General features: G+C 37.3%; 1 protein-coding gene across 3 annotated transcripts in view; it reads right to left on the bottom strand.

The window, feature by feature from the left end:
• Window positions 1-16697, bottom strand: part of Brf (Brf RNA polymerase III subunit) — a 193685-nt gene extending 176988 nt beyond the window's left edge. For all 3 annotated transcript variants that reach the window (XM_083118907.1, XM_083118909.1, XM_083118908.1), the window contains exons 1-3: window positions 16588-16697; window positions 12404-12626; window positions 6376-6463 (exon numbers count right to left, since the gene is read on the bottom strand). In XM_083118907.1, the coding sequence (XP_082975033.1) occupies window positions 6376-6463; window positions 12404-12620 (305 nt within the window). In that variant the 5' untranslated portion in view covers window positions 12621-12626; window positions 16588-16697. The remainder of the gene's footprint in view (window positions 1-6375; window positions 6464-12403; window positions 12627-16587) is intronic.
• Window positions 16698-16742: the final 45 nt, after the last annotated feature.

The following is a 16742-nucleotide window of genomic DNA, read 5'->3' as shown; positions in this document are numbered from 1 at the left end:
ATCAGACTCTGTATCAAGTACAAAAGTCTTAACTTTGATTCGTGTGTCTTAACTTTTGTACTTGATACAGAGTCTGAAGAAGACCTTGCTAGAAGGTTGAAACTTTAAGTTTAGTTTATGTTTTTAATAAAATAAATTACTGCCTTGGTCAGCATATTTATATTTTTTCATATCTGGAATTGTTATAGCAGTTGGATACATGTTATACAACCCAATATGTTCAACTATGTAAGGAAGTACGATTTTCAACACAAACTTGTTCTTTTTTTTTAAATGGAAAGCCCATTTTATTTTCAGCTCATTTGAAAGTACGTAAAAATTCATTAATAATGGAGTTTGTTGCATTGTAATATGTCAAGTAGTTCTCAAGTAATTGTAACGCGAAGTTGACGCTTGACACAAACATTCTCACAAATTTATTTGTGTGTCGTAACATGCACATTCCCCTTTTGACACCATTCGTGTATCATAACAAATATGTTACTCTTCTGCATACTATGCACTGTGTTTAGGAAAGTTGTGACGATCCAACAACTGCGGGTTACAATAAAATGTGTAGTTTGTACATAAGTAAGCTTTGACAAATTATCTAAAAGGATCTGATACACAGGGCTCGAAAAATCCCGGGTGCCATGGCGACTAAAAATTTCAGCCTGGCGACTGTGATCTTTTGCTGTAATATGTACGATATTTTGATGATTCTAAGTTCAAATTGCAGTACAGTGTAAGTTAGCATATGATTTTTTTATCAACTTTGTGAGCATTCCATAGAGTCCGTAACAAATTTCTTACCCTTTGTCCCCTAACACCCCATTTCCTACTTTCTCAAATAATTTAGCGATGTTTTGAATACAGTGATGCTCAGCATCTTAAGTTGCACAACCCAAACTTTGGAAATGTGGTATATCATGAAAATCATAAAGAGATATTTACACCGGGTTTTCTGCATTGTAAAGCCTCATCCATTGAGATATTTTTCAATGCTTAAAATTACACTAGTCAACAAATTTAAACTTTTTTCTGCAACACGGGAAAAAAAGGGTCAGTTTAACTAAATCGAACCTCCTGAACACGAAAATGATAGTAAAAATGTTGTAACACGTAACGTTTTTCTGTTACACTGGTAAAGAGGATTGTAGTGAAGGCGACGAAAATATATTACATGACTTGTGTTTTTAACTAGGTTACGAATGCAGTTATTACACTTGTATGAGTAAATATCATCAATAAGATGTAAAAAAGATCAAGGTACAAACACGCACACATATGTGTGTGTGTGTGTGTGTATATGTAATATACACAATATACAGCTATCACAATGGATGCAATTACCCTTATTTCCTCCTCTTGTAATGTTTATCACTATCTCTAACTAGGAACCAGCAGTAATCGCCCATCATGTGAGGATCCCATCTACCCAGATATCTCTGCTCCATTGTACGAATGTCTTGATGGAATCGTTCCCCTTGTTCATCACTGACGGCTCCTAAGTTCTTTGGGGAAAAATCCAGGTGGGAGTGGAGAAAGTGGATTTTGAGCGACATTCGACATCCAAGCTTTGCATAAGAATCAAGGAGATCCAGAACTAATTGAGTATAGTTTGGTGCTTTAGTATTGCTCAGAAATCCATTCACCACTGCACTTAAAGCCTTCCAGGCAGCTAGTTCTTTGACACTTAACTTCCTTAACTTAACTTGTGATCTCTCAACAGTTTCCGAATTTGGGGGCCAACGAATATTACCTCTTTCACTTTAGCATCACTTAGTTTTGGGAAGAAGCTCCTGAGGTATGCAAAACCATCTCCATCTTTGCCCATGGCCTTTACAAAATTCTTCATGAGGCCTAATTTGATATGCAAAGGAGGAAGCAATATGTTGTTAGAATTAACTAATGGAGCATACTTCACATTTTGTTGCCCTGGTAGATAGGTTTCTCTCGGAGGCCAGTTTTTCACAGTGTAGTGCGATTCTGTAGCCCTACTGTCCCACAAGCAAAGGAAACAACAATACTTTGTAAACCCACCTTGGAGTCCCATTAATATGGCAATGAGCTTTAAATCGCCACAAATCTGCCAGCAGTACTTATTATATTGAATCATATTTAACAAGACAAGACATACTGTCATATGTTTCCTTCATCTCAACAGAATGTGCGACTGGTATGGATGGTTTTTGGTTGCCATTGCGTAACAACACTGCTTTCAGGCTACTTTTGGACGAGTCTATAAACAGTCTCCATTCCTCAGGAATGTGGTCCAACCCAAACTTATCCATTAAACCGTCTATATTTGTACATACACAGAGGGAATTTTTCATTTCAAAGTAGCCTGAAAACTGTTCATGTCTCTTTCTGAAATGGATAATTCTAGTTCCGGAAGCCAGCAGATTCCACTGTAGAAGTCGAGATCCAAGCACCTCAGCCTGCTGCTTAGTTAGATACATATCTTTAACCAAGTCATTCAGTCTGGACTGTTCAACAAGGAGTGGTTCCATCTCTGGTTGTGGAAAATAGCTTGGATCATTGGAAGTGGACGGGATGAGTGGCTCTTCTTCTTCTGCAAAAGATTCCTCTAAATGTGAGGGTGGGCTAGGGATTGGGAGTTCAGGTCCATGTGGTATGGGTCTGATAGTGGAAGGAATATTGGGTACACAATACTGGATTTTGTTCGTTTAGAATGTCCCGCTATGCTTGTTAGGCAGAAGTAACAGTCCTCAGCATGGCTACTCGGTTCACGCCAAACCATTGGCACCGCAAATGCCATAGCATGGGTTTTGTCTCCACGAAACCACCTCACAAGAGTTGAATAACAAGTCACACAGCACACATGGGGAGCCCACACTTTCTGTCTTGATCACCAACATTGCACCCGAAGTAGCTATAATATGCTTGTTTCAACGTTTCTGTCAACATTCGGCGTTGACTTTTTAAAGTGTACTGCCCGCACACATAGCAGAAATTGTTTGGTAAATTTACACAACCACGTCGGTTTTTCTTCATTGTAGTATCACCCAAGTAACTTCAACACAACTTCTCTACCTCAAAGCACGTAATACTGAACTCATTAAATCACACTCCCTTCAGTCTGTAGAGCATTCTCCCTTATCTTATCTTATCAGTAACTCATTCTGGGGGAGGGAGAAGCAGCCTTTTTGAACGTTCAACAATGGAAACATAGCCAGAAAAAGAAACAAATCTTTTTATAAGTGTGTTTGTTTATACATTGTTGCAAAATTTATTTTCATTGTTGCCCAAAATCATATAAATTGGAATCCAAATGTAAATATCCACGTTATGCTGGATATGACGTCGTCACGTGTATCTCATAAATGTTACGTGATACAAAAATTTCAGTTGCAGATCTGAAATCAGCACATCCGAATTAGTTAAGAACACATGTTACCTTTGGTGTTGCAAAATGGTTGTTGACTAGTGTTATCAGTTCACTCCATACAGAAAATTATATAAATTAATAACTGACGGAAAGCACCATTCAATTTTTTCCAGAAATGAACGTCTGAGTAAGAAATTATCGAAGGGTCATAATCAGACATTTGATGACTGATGCCATGTCAGTCTGTCATTTGCAACCAATATTGGTAATGTGCAACATTTGATGAATTTTTGACTGGCGATTTTATGGGTTGAGCAAAAAGTGTCATTTTTGGGACATATCTTCGTATATGGCAACACTAGCAGGTCGAAATATTGCCAACAGTCGCAAACATGTGTCTAAATATTGGCTATACATTTACGTGAAAAATCGTAAATCAAGATTTTGTGCCGAAATTGGACTCTTGAGAGAATCCTAGGCTGCCCCTGGTTACATTGTATTCTCTTCACTCACTTTCGCCGCTACTGTGTCTGTTAGTTTTAATTGATTCAGTATGGCGTATTCATTGGAGCAGTGCGTGTGCATTGCTGAAGAGTATTTTACTACTTATTCTTACACTCATGTACAAGAAGTTTTCCAATAAAAATGCCCTGCTTCTGCTGTAGCTAACTCACAAAGCAACTGTTTTGCAACCAAACACAACAAATGATCCCACAAATTGATTAAGAGTTGGTATTTATTGTTGAAAATTAGTTCTCAGATGTTTTCAGCAAATTAACAATGTTTTTTTAAAATAATGTAATTGCCTTTATTTAGATAAATGCTAACATAAATTTATGATCCCAGTGATAGCCTACAGGATTAGTTTAGTGCAGAAAACCCGGTGTAAATATCTCTTACGATTTTCATGATATACATTTTCAAAGTTTGAATTGTGCGACTTTTGAAACATACTATAGTATGCACAATAGCTAGTAGGTGGTTTCCTGGCACCTGATTTTCAGAGATAGCGTCTACCTTTGAAGAAAATTTTTCGAGCACTGCTGATACATCTTTCTGAGTTAACAAATATTTGTACATTAAAAAGTATAAATTTTAAACATTCCAAAATCAGTTACATAAAGATTACTACATTAACATCTTTCTAATTTTTAATTGGTGTCCATTCATTTTCAGTACACCAGAACAATCAACTCTTCTCATGTGGTCATGACAAATCTTTAAGTTTTCAACTTTCAAACTTTGCATCTTATACTCGTACATTTTTCTCTCTTTCTATCTAATTGATTTATCAATTTTATCAAATGAAGCAAGAGCGTAACGAAGTACACGAATTAACCATATGTTTTTTCAAACTCTGAAAAGGCCGGGATGGTACTTATCTATGGCGAGTGTCGGCAAAATGCAGCACAAAGCATGCAGGCTGTATGCAGGATGGTATTTGCAATCGGCTCTGCCGACAGGCATAGTTGGGATGCATCTTCATGCTCAACTTTACGTTACAATTACTTGAGAACTACTTGACATATTACAATGCAACAAACTCCATTGTTAATGAATTTTTCGTACTTTCAAATGGGCTGCCATGGGACAGAATCGCTTATCCAATCTTTGTTTATTAAGCATTGAACATGAACATCTTCGTGAATTGGACTCCGATGATATAGTAGATGAATTTTCAGCGAAAAAGGCAAATAAAAGTGTGTCTACTATAAGTGTTACTTAAGCCTTTGGGAATTTTCTCGAAGAAAGTGTAGATACTACAATTTCCACAATGAACCTGTCGGTAATTGTCCAGTATATGGAACATGCATATGTAGTGACATATTTACTCTTAATTGTAAATAATATCATTTATAATAAATTATGTACGTAAGTACAGTCTACTGCTCAGTTCTCTGTTTCCGTCTGAACCCCCTTAGTATTTAATATATATTGTAGTTATATATATATATTGTATCGGTGTTCACTCTTCATAATATACTGTAGACATTTAGACGCATAATTTTACTGCTACAATTTTAGTCCTGTAACCTTATTTTACTGCGCTATTCTCCCTGCAAACCTATCTGCGATATGTATGATTGTGAATGACTACTGATTCTAAAATCAGTTCTACCATTTCAACTGCTGAAAATTGGTGATTATCATATTGAGCTAATAAAGCTCCTAGTAAAAAAAAAAACAAACTGGGGAGGCCCCCACAAACCTTGATACGGCCCTGTCTAAAAGTGTTATTTTATCAGCAACACATGAAATGTTACCCAAGGATTCGTGAAAACCATGGTTCTCGTCATAATCTGTACCACTGCTACAAGCACAGACTGCATGGCACTCATAAAGAGGGTGTCCATTCTCTCCCAAAGTGTATCATGCTCCCTCCCTTTATTCTTTACACACATTATTTTGACCAGACAAACATTTAATGAAAAAATACTAACATATAAGTTTAGCTACTTCAGTCACTGTTCACATTATACTCATTGTACATGCACGTGATTCTAACATTGATGAATGGCAATAATCAAAGAGCACATTCATTACAAAAGTTGAAATTAAAAGGTTAGCAAAGACAGAACAGTTATAATTCCAGTATTTCTAATTATTTAAATTTGTATCTTCTTGTGCATGTTACACATAATATCTTCAACATAATGGAACTTCAATTCTGTGATGAACACATAAATGGTCACATATTATTGCCCACGATGTTCTGCAAATTTTCTTGGCAAAAAACAATGTACAGATTATCTGATATGAATAGCAATCAGTTCCAGAGAAGATTCGAAGCTTTCAAGAGCTTGATAATGAATGAAGATGAGAGTGGTGTTAGTGCTTCAAACCTTGTTCAAAGCTCACCTGGCTATTAATGCTATAAAATCTCTGCAATCTATTTAATTGATAATGTGAAAATGGAAAAAAGATAAATGTTTACGCATCACTCTCAAAAAGTATTGGTATGAGTATTAGCACTGCACTGGCATAAATAAACACTGACAGAGATATAAGAATGCACCAAGAGAAAATATAATATAGTTTCGTACCTTAACTGTTGTGCCAAAGCAACAATGCCTTTTTTAGCATTACGAAGGGTGATTTCTCTTGATTCTTTGCCCAGCCCAGCATGGAAACCTGTGGAAAAGAAACAAAACAAATAAACTTTATGGAACTGAAATTCATCACACTTGGAAATCTCAATGTGTGGTTTCAACAGATGGGGACCGGGCCATTGCTCACAGAGTCAGTAGCTCAATGGGTGTTTTGGGGAAACAGTTTCCCAGGTGCTTGAACTCATTACATAGTGGCATTCAGTGGCCAACAATTTCTCTATTTGGGGCCATCTGAAGGATTACGTTTACCAACATCAACCAAGAAGAATTGACAAACTGAAGGCTACTGTATGCAAGAAATTGCAACGATAATGCTGCAACTCATCCAGCGAATGATGTAAAACTTCAGAATTGATTGGAAATGCATACCATGAAAGACAATATTATTTTCAAAACCAAGTGAAAAAAAAAGAACTGCATTGTTCTGTGCCCTTTCATATTATGTAAAATCTGGAATAGAATTGCTAATGTTTTAATTCTTAGTTAGTATTTAAAATGTGGGAGTTTTTTCTGCTGCACCCTATATATTCAGGTTTCGCATGAAATTGATGAAGGGTCACTCACAAGGAACACGAGTGCCCAGGCCAGAAGCTGAACCCAGGAACTTTGCTGGCGAGATCGAAAATTGACCAGTTAACATGCTTGGCCACTGAGCTGGCAAACAGCGTATTTGGAAAGTTCTCTAAAACCAACAAGTGAACATTTCTCGCAATGGCTATTAGACACTGTCAACCCAATTCTATTGTCTATGTGAATACACTGGCAAAAGTGTTCACGTGATGGTGTACTTAATACTATTGAAAGTTTATTGTTCAGTTTCTACAAGAAATTAAATATTAAATGATTGGAAATAACTCTTTAAAAGTATTGCACAAGAGAGTGAAAAATGGTAACATCATTACTTAATGCCAACACCTATAGTTAAACATGTGATGATTGCTATTAACTCAAGAGCAGTGGTGCATGAAAAGATGATGCAATAGGTGGCTCCAGGGTATTCTGGACCTGAAACTTTTTCTTCTTCCTGTCATTTCTGAAGCACATACACTTTCCACATTAGATGGCTGACAATTTCGAACATTTTGCCAAGACAAGAATATGATGTAAATTATTATTTTGAGATTTAGAATGTATAGAATAAAATGAAAGAGAAATGTGCCCTCAAATTAATCATCATCACCACTGAGAACTTCTGTGATTTCTACAGAAATTATGAGGGTGGATCAACTGAAAACAGAACAGTGGATGTATTGGGTTATACAGGGAGGTTATTGCACATGCTCACGCAAGACTATCCAGGGCAAGTCCATTATGCAGTAAGGGTTTCCTTCCCACTCTACCTCTACACAGGGTTGTCACCACACACATACATAAATACAGGGAGGTTATTGCAGCATGACACCGCAAGAGCGTCGGCCGCTTGCCGGCCCAGTCATGCAACAGGTGCCGGCAAATTGCGTAACAGATAGCCCGTTACACAAACCGCTTGTTTTGTAATGTTTCCACTTTTCACAATTATAGTTACAATTACAACTTAAATAAGCACGTACCTTGCCGCAAGGATGCTGGAAAAGGTGTCCTCTAAAATACAAATATTTCTGGCACTTTATTTCTGCCCATATCGCTTCTGACAGCAATGACTCATCCAACATAAAGGATTCAATTTTTCATTCTTGTCTTGCCTTCGAATAAACAAAACCGTGACTCTTATTTTGCAGATAACACAAGATTAATCCTTTTGAACACTAGAGTCAGTGGCGTGCCCAAGATTTTCGAGGGGGGAGGTTACTTATACATTATTATGCAAAACGAAAGCGCAGATAAACGAATTATTTAACAGTGTCACTTAATTTTAACGTGTGAATATTTTTGAAGTAAAGTAGCGATCATACACTGTGTGCGTTTTTCTTTCTGAGAGCGCCATTTGAAATAAGCACTTTTCCCCTTTTGCTACTATGGGATAAACTGAATATAAAAGGCTATAACTGCTCAACAACTGCATCTTTTTAAGAAATTTAAATTCTAAATGTAAGAATGAACAAAAAGCAACATTTTATGTAAATTCCGACAATTGTGAGTCCAGGGGGAAACGGGGGCCAAATCCCAAAGTTCTATTTTCCCCGTAATTACGCAAAATTTCTGAACGTCGTAATTTCCATATTTTTTTTTTTCAAAGTTGCGGCAGGAGCATTACATATCCTCATAGAGTAGTCTTTTGTTGTGCTTCCCTCAAAATTTGGTCCATCCAGTGTCTATAGAGCCGACGCTAGAAGCGAAATTCCTCAGATGTCGCAAGAGCGTCAGCGGCTTATCGGAGTAGTGGTAAGCCGCGAGAAGCCTCTCGATACTACGCGAATGCGACAGCTGTCGGCTACCAGTTGTTTAGACGTGTTCACTTCGGTTTGCGTTTATCAGTACTTGTGTTGTTTATACTGTGTTATTGAGTTGGTGTGCTAAAGTGCTAGTGCTTTATCGTGTGTTATTTTTTATTCATTCATTAGTTATGCCGCCAAACAAATATAGTCTTGAACAAAGAGTTTTTATGTACGATACTTACGTGAAAACGAACTCTTGCAGAAAAGTAGTCAGGCGATTCGCAAGAAAATTTCCTGGCAATCCTGTTCCGGACAGACATACTGTTTACAACCTCGTTAAAAGATTACGAGAGACAGGATCTCTTGAACCTAAGAAACGTGTTTCCAGACGACGTGTTCTTACGGAAGAAAAGCTAGACGAAATTGGTGAACGACTTGAACATACTCCAAAAAAATCCCTCCGTCGGCTTGCTCAGGAAACAGGCATTTCAAAATCCTCAGCACGAAATGCCACTAAATTACTTAGATTAAAACCCTACAAAATTACAGTGGTTCATGAATTGCAACCGCGCGATCACGCGACTAGAGTTCGATTCTGTAACTGGATGCTGGATAATATTGTTGCTGGCAGAGTAAATCCAGAATTAATCATATTTTCAGACGAAGCTTGGTTCGAATTGAATGGCCGAGTTATTTCACAAAACAATCGCTATTGGAGCGCAGAAAAACCTGACCTTGTGCATGAAGTTCCGCTCCATCCTGCAAAAATTGGTGTGTGGTGTGGTTTGAATGCGCACAGAATAATAGGGCCTATTTTTTATGAAGGTACTATCAATGGTGAAAGGTATCGAAGAGACATACTACAACCTTTTTTTGAACAATTAACGGACATTGAATGCCAGCAGTCATTTTTTCAGCAGGACTCTGCTACTGCTCACACTGCTTATGAATCACTTAATTTTATTGCCGAGATTTTTGAGGACAGAATTATCAGTACTGAGTTGTGGCCCTCTCGTAGCCCCGATCTTACTCCTTGTGATTATTATTTATGAGGAACATTAAAAAACAAAGTGTATCAGAATAACCCGCGTACAATAGAGGATTTAAAAGAAAATATAAGAAGAGAAATTGCCAGAATCACACCTGAGGAGCTTATGGATGTTCAGAGGAATTTCATACGCAGATGCCGGAAATGTATTGGTGTTGAAGGAGGTCATTTTCAACATCATTTATAACACAGAAGGTTAGTGATCATCATTATTATTAGTTTTAAATATAATTTTACACTTTCGGTTTGCTTTATGCACCGCGATGCTGTCTTCCCTTTCTGTCAACCGAGGATAAAGTAGAGATGTCTAAGAAAGATTAGATGTCTGAAATAAGGTTGTAATTGTAACTGTAATTGTGAAAAGTGGAAACATTACAAAACAAGCGGTTTCTGTTACGGACTATCTGTAACGCAATTTGGCGGCACCTGATGCATGACAAGGCCGGTAAGCGGCCGACGCTCTCGCGGTGTCTAAGAAAGATTACATGTCAAAAATAAAGTGCCACAAATATTTGTATTTTAGAGGACACCTTTTCCAGCATCCTTACGACAAGGTACGTGCTTATTTAAGTTGTAATTGTAACTATAATTGTGAAAAGTGGAAACATTACAAAACAAGCGGTTTGTGTAACGGGCTATCTGTTACGCAATTTGCCGGCACCTGTTGCATGACTGGGCCGGCAAGCGGCCGACGCTCTTGCGGTGTCATGCTGCAATAACCTCCCTGTATTTATGTATGTGTGTGGTGACAACCCTGTGTAGAGGTAGAGTGGGAAGGAAACCCTTACTGCATAATGGACTTGCCCTGGATAGTCTTGCGTGAGCATGTGATATGCGTAGGCAGCCGGGCAGCAGTATCGTCCGAGAAGGCGAGCAGGCAGGCAGTCAGTGCTTCACCTGTGGCGGCGGAATGTTTGCCAGCAAAGAAGAGCAACGGGGTGTTATTCGTTTTTTAGTTTTCCTGCATGTTTTTTTCGATCATGAAGGACCCCTTCTCCTTGAGTTTCTGGACCATGGTCAAACGCAGTACCCTTTACTGTTTACATGCAGCAATCAAGGCCAAACAGCCCGGCCTGTTGTCCTCTGGAGTGGTTTTGCTGCATGACAACACGCGGCCACATCGTCAGCTCTTACGAAGAACACGTTGGTGACGTTTGGGTGGACAGTGTTGGAGCACCCACCGTATAGCCCTGATCCATCACCATGTGACATCCATATCTTTGCTCCGTTGAAAAAAGGCATTGAAGGGTCGGCGCTTCCACTCGGACAATGTTTGCATCTGGTTCCGATCTCAGCCAAAGGAGTTCTACAAGCAGGGTATTCACCGCTTGGTGAAACAATGGGACAAGTGCTTGAGTAACTTTGGAGATTACATTTGAAATAAACCTTGAAATATTTGAAATAAACCATACTTACTACTAGCAACTGCAAACATCTAGACAACCAACTCCCGAGACATGCAGTCAGCATGAAAAACAATATGGTGCATCAGTGCAGAAAATTACAAGGTAAGTGGCACATAGGGTGGAAGGGACCAAAGATGGAAAAAAGTGGCTGGAAATTCTTGTATCTGTGGTTCCAGGAATAGAATGTGTGTCACAATTAGATGACAAGGATGATGAAAGTTACTGAAGAGGGATGGGATGGCTCTAGTGTACCTGCATGATGATTCATTGCACTTTTGTTTTGCCACCATGTCCAATCAATCCATGTGCAATTACTTGCCTAATACATACTGGAAACATACATTTCTTCAAATGTGAATCACATTTCATTGTTGCTATTAAATGTTTTCTTCGCCAATAACTCCTGGAAATTCAGTAAAACATAATGTTGCACAATTATGTAATAGAACACCTTACACTGCTCTTACACAAGGTAACAACTCACCAGTGACTACTCGGTACTTATCAGTCTCTACTACTGAGCCTGTCACATGTTCTAGTTTTGAGATGAGTTGACACAAATAAACAGGACAGTCCAGTGCAACCTGTCCAGGGCATTCCAAATGCCATCAGTTACTCTGAGGTTTCAAATAAGGCAGTTGATACAATTAGCATCTACCAAAATTCTACAAGAATTGCTGGAAAGAAGAGAGTGGGTTAGCATGTGGACAGACAGAATAGCAGGCTGAGGGAGGGAAGAGTGAGAGTGAGTGAGTTGGAGAGGAGAGAGAGCTGGTTTGAAGTAGGATCTGAACCACAATATGCCTCCACTGAGGATCGGACACTAGATCACTTCATTACAAGGCAATAGATTTACTACTATGCCATCAGGGAGACCCACACTTGTTGCTTGTAAAAGTTTCAATGACAAATAATACCTTCTCCTGACCTCTTTAACACTGCATTCATTTACAACCATACTTCACATGTATACAGAGCAAAACATGTGACAACACTGATCACTAGAAGATATGATTGTATTACAGGGTGTGATTACATTGTCAGAAGGTAAAATTTGAGGCAAATTAGTCACGTAACCATAAAATTGTATGCATCCAATGAAAAAAGGGTTGCATATAGTTTTGGTCACTTGTTGGACATGCAAGTGGTGAGTAAAGTCACCTTGTGTGAAAAAGAACTTTTTCTAAACTTACCTCCTCCAAAACTGCCTCCTCCTTTTGACTCAGCTGATACAAACTGACCAAGAGCTGAACTTCCTCCATGAGCATTTTCCTCAAACTGTATTTCAGACACAATTATATTGTCCTCCAACACCGAACCACAATTTGTACATACTGCATCTCCTCTGGCTGGATCAACATCAATTTCTTTACAGCCACAATTTTGGCACTTGTTATTCATGTTGCTCATGATGACCTAAAATTAAAAAGGGAGGAAATGAAGTCATTAAATAACATTTTAGCTACATAAAACAGAAAGTTTCGGAACAACTCTCTACACCATCGTGACTATGATTATAAATTTAGGGCAACAGTTCTAAATTTTATAACTTTTTTGCAAGTTTCATAGAAGTTTTAGGAAGTGCATTAGAATAATGGAAACAATTCGTTGTGGGAGAACTAGGGGGATACTGAAGGGACACACACAAAGAATGCCCATGCTAACCACTCCAGCATGGAGGTCGGAGGATGATCTAACTATTGTACACTCAACTGATGTAACAGTGTTGATTAGTAATTCAGACTACTGTCTGACTTACATTACGTCGCGTATTAAAAACATAATACAGTAGAGCATCGATTATCCGAATACCGACCAACCGAAACATCGGTTAACCAAAAGCGTTCCAGTCTGTAAATTCAAATGAAAATTTTAAACACAATGGAATGAGATTATTCAATTCGCTACCAGCTTCTATACGTAATTTGGAAAACAAGCAGTTTGCAAAACACATTAATAATATATTAATACCATACTGTATATATAGTGTCACGGAATTTGAAGAACACTGTATGGTTGAATGTGTAATATTTTAACATGTATTTTTAATTTTCTTTTCTTTTGTAATTTTTTATATTGACATTTATATACTTATTATGACGAAGTCTTTTGCAATCATGTTGTCTAATGACTAATAAAGTATTCTAGTTCTGCTAGCGGCCGCTAGTGCTGTGGCGCTGCAGCGCTTTCCCCCTTCCTGCCAACCGGCATATGTGACCAACCTCACGTTGTCAGTGGCGTCTGAGCCTTCGCTTGTGACAGATCGTGCTGTAGTTGTTATACCATTCCCAATGGCGACTAAAGAGGAAGAGCCTAGCGACGACGACTGTGCTGAAAAAGGACCATCCAGTGAAGAAGCTTTTCACTGCCTTGAGACGGCTATGAAGTGGTTAGAACAACAAGAAGAATGTGATGCTGTCCAATTGCTGTCTTTAAAATGTGTGCAAGATTTAGCGGCAAAAAAACATGTCTCAGCTCTGAAGCAAAAGACAATTTTGGACTTCTTCTCCTAAACTGTAGGCCTACTTTACTGTACTTTATGTAAGGTATGTATTTGTAAGACATGTGATACAAAATATATACAGTTTTGTGTTTAATATCACTGTTTCTTTGTTTTATATTGCTCCTATGACACCTGTACAACTTTTTTCGTAAATGATCGGTTATACGAAAAATTAGTTATCCGAACATCCCCAGTCCCGAATTGTTTCGGATAATCGATGCTCTACTGTAAATATTTTAAAATAGTTTCACCTAGAGATCACTTGATGTCAAAGAGTTTTGAAATGAACAAACAAGGGTTAATACACGTGAAATCACGGAAAGCAAGTTGCTATATAGTCATGGATTCGCTTCCATTTATTTTTTACTGTTAACATGCATGGTTCAATATGACAAATATGTAATATTAGGCTTTTCAACAAATATGTTAAAAGTTACAAATTTTTTGAAAATATGTCATATCTCGGAAACTATGTGCAATTTTGTGATGATTTAGGTATTGTTGGAGAGGAGAAGGACAGTCCTAACAGAAAATAACTATGTTACCCTTCTTACCTATTCAGAAAGTAGAAAAATCTTTAAAGAAAATAATATATTGTGATGAAAAAGATACTTCATTTTGGGTAAAAATTGTTACACAGCATAATCAATACATGTTCAACTTAATATTAAAAAAAACAGAAAGGTAATACTGTTCATAATAAAAATATCAGGTTTCAGTAGTCAATGTATAAACCATTCATTGTTTCCACTGGCACACAGTTATGTTTTTGACAAATGGCACTAAAACTCTCACAAATTACCACCAACATGAGTACACATAATATTGTTAGAAACGTTGAATACATGGGAGAAGCATTACTATGATTATAACACCATTAAGCCTTGTTTCCATGATTATGAAAAACTAAATATGCTGACCAAGGCAGTAATTTATTTTATTAAAAACATAAACTAATCGTAACGTTTCAACCTTCTAGCAAGGTCTTCTTCAGACTCTGTATCAAGTACAAAAGTAACAAGATACAAAAACAGGGCATTATATATACACAAACATTACTCCCTCCAGACTATTAGAAAGTTGTTTGGAACTTTCTAGCAGGTGGCTTTCTAGCAGGTAGCACATAATGCTTTTTCCATGGAAAAAAAAGTGATCCCAACTTGAAAAATGTTCCGCTATGCATATGAGATAAGTAGAAATGATTTTTATTTGAAAATAAACGAGTTAAATGTGTCTCCGGCATATCTAACTGGTACCTAATTAATAATGTTTTACTTTTTACTTACAGCATTCACAAACTTTTTTTTTACCCTATTTTAATTCAGGGAATGCCAGGCATATAGGCATTCTATAATGTTATGCCACTGAATTATAGTACAATTATATGACACATATATTGTTCCCAATAACTATTTACCAAGCACAGCAAAAAGAGCAAACAAGAAAGTGGTAAATTTCAATAGCCACCCATTTTGGTTTCTACATGAAAATAGTTCAAAATTTACTGTAACTGCTGGTAATAGTCAGTACATCAAAGTGAAGTATGGTTTGTCAACAAGTTTTAGATTTCTTGCATGCCCTTTCTTTCCATCTTTGTTCAAAAACCTACTTTTAGTGCACCTCTACAAAAATGTTAATTTTTTTCCAGAAACACAGTAAATGTCTGACATTTTCAGAAAAAGTAAATTCCCTAACTCCAGGATATCCAGGTTGGTAGACACCCTGAGCTTACTACAGTGTCCATCTTCACAGCTGTTTTTGGGGTATAATTTAACAATACAGGAAATTTCTCCAATTTGTTTGAAATTTCGGATACTTACTAATTTGGGTCTCCTAATCATGAATCTGCACTTAAAATTTGGCGCTCATGTATAGAAATTCCTGAATTATGGCTAGCCCCACGGACCATTGGCGCTAGCCCCACGAACCATTGGCACGTGGTTAGGTTAGGCTAGGTTAGGTTAGGAAACATAGTTAAATTTTAGTGTCGTAGTAATATCAGGAATATATATATATTTCGTTCTTTAAGTATTCAAAACGGAAAATCTTGCGATAAATAATGAGCAATTGTGCATTGTCGGTTGCGACGACTGAACCTCTTATTTTGCAAGTTTGACACGTGAGCGCCAAATTTTAACTTCACATTCGTGATTAGGAGCCCTAATTTAGTGAGTATGCCGAATTTCAAACAAAATGGAGAAATTCCCGGTATTGTAAAATCGCTCCGATTTTTGTTCATGCTTGTGTAAGATATAGAGTTCTGGTGGATTTTCATGTGAAGCTTGAAGGGGTTTTGTGCTTGGGTCTATTATCATTAATGCTAGAAGCCCTAAACTTGACCCACCTAATATATATCAAGAGCATGTGGATGTACAATCTGCCGAACTACATCAAGCTGTGGTCAGAACTCTGTCTAATTGAGTATGAATGGCAACACAATATGTCATTTTATATTTGTTTACATTCGACACAGTACTTTTTTACATAACTCGCAGTATCACATCATCAGGCCATGTCATTAGATGTCCAACACACACTTATATCAAATAAATAACACAATTTGGACGAGTACATATTATATTTGTAGAAAAGTACTTCTGCCTTGTACTTGAAAGAAACAAGGACATTTCAAAACAACAGGGAATGTTGGCAAACGAGTGCTTGTATTGCCATCAGAACAAAATCTTCAGTTTTTATTTTACTATTTTGCTAAACACCGATTAATGTAGAAATAACTGTGGTGAATTCCATTTTGTTAGTAATAACTACGACAAAAAAACATAAAATACGATCAACGTGATTTAATGTATAAATTCCATAGATTTTTGTTTGTCAAAATACATCAAATTTATTACAATACCACATGTATATTACCTAAAAAATATTGTAAGCTTTTACTTCTAAATATAAATAACTTTCGTGTTATTAAATATGTTCGCACGGAAAAAATGTACTAAGGATGACGGCACTGCTTGTTACCTCGTCCTCGTACACACGTCGGAAAGTGGTTTTCAACTCTTTACGACTTC

The sequence above is a fragment of the Lepisma saccharinum genome, chromosome 3, assembly GCF_977018435.1.
Source record: "Lepisma saccharinum chromosome 3, izLepSacc3.1, whole genome shotgun sequence".
NCBI classification, from domain to species: Eukaryota; Metazoa; Arthropoda; class Insecta; order Zygentoma; family Lepismatidae; genus Lepisma; species Lepisma saccharinum.
Note: the sequence above shows the minus strand (reverse complement) of the source record. Positions and strands in the feature narration are given on the sequence as shown.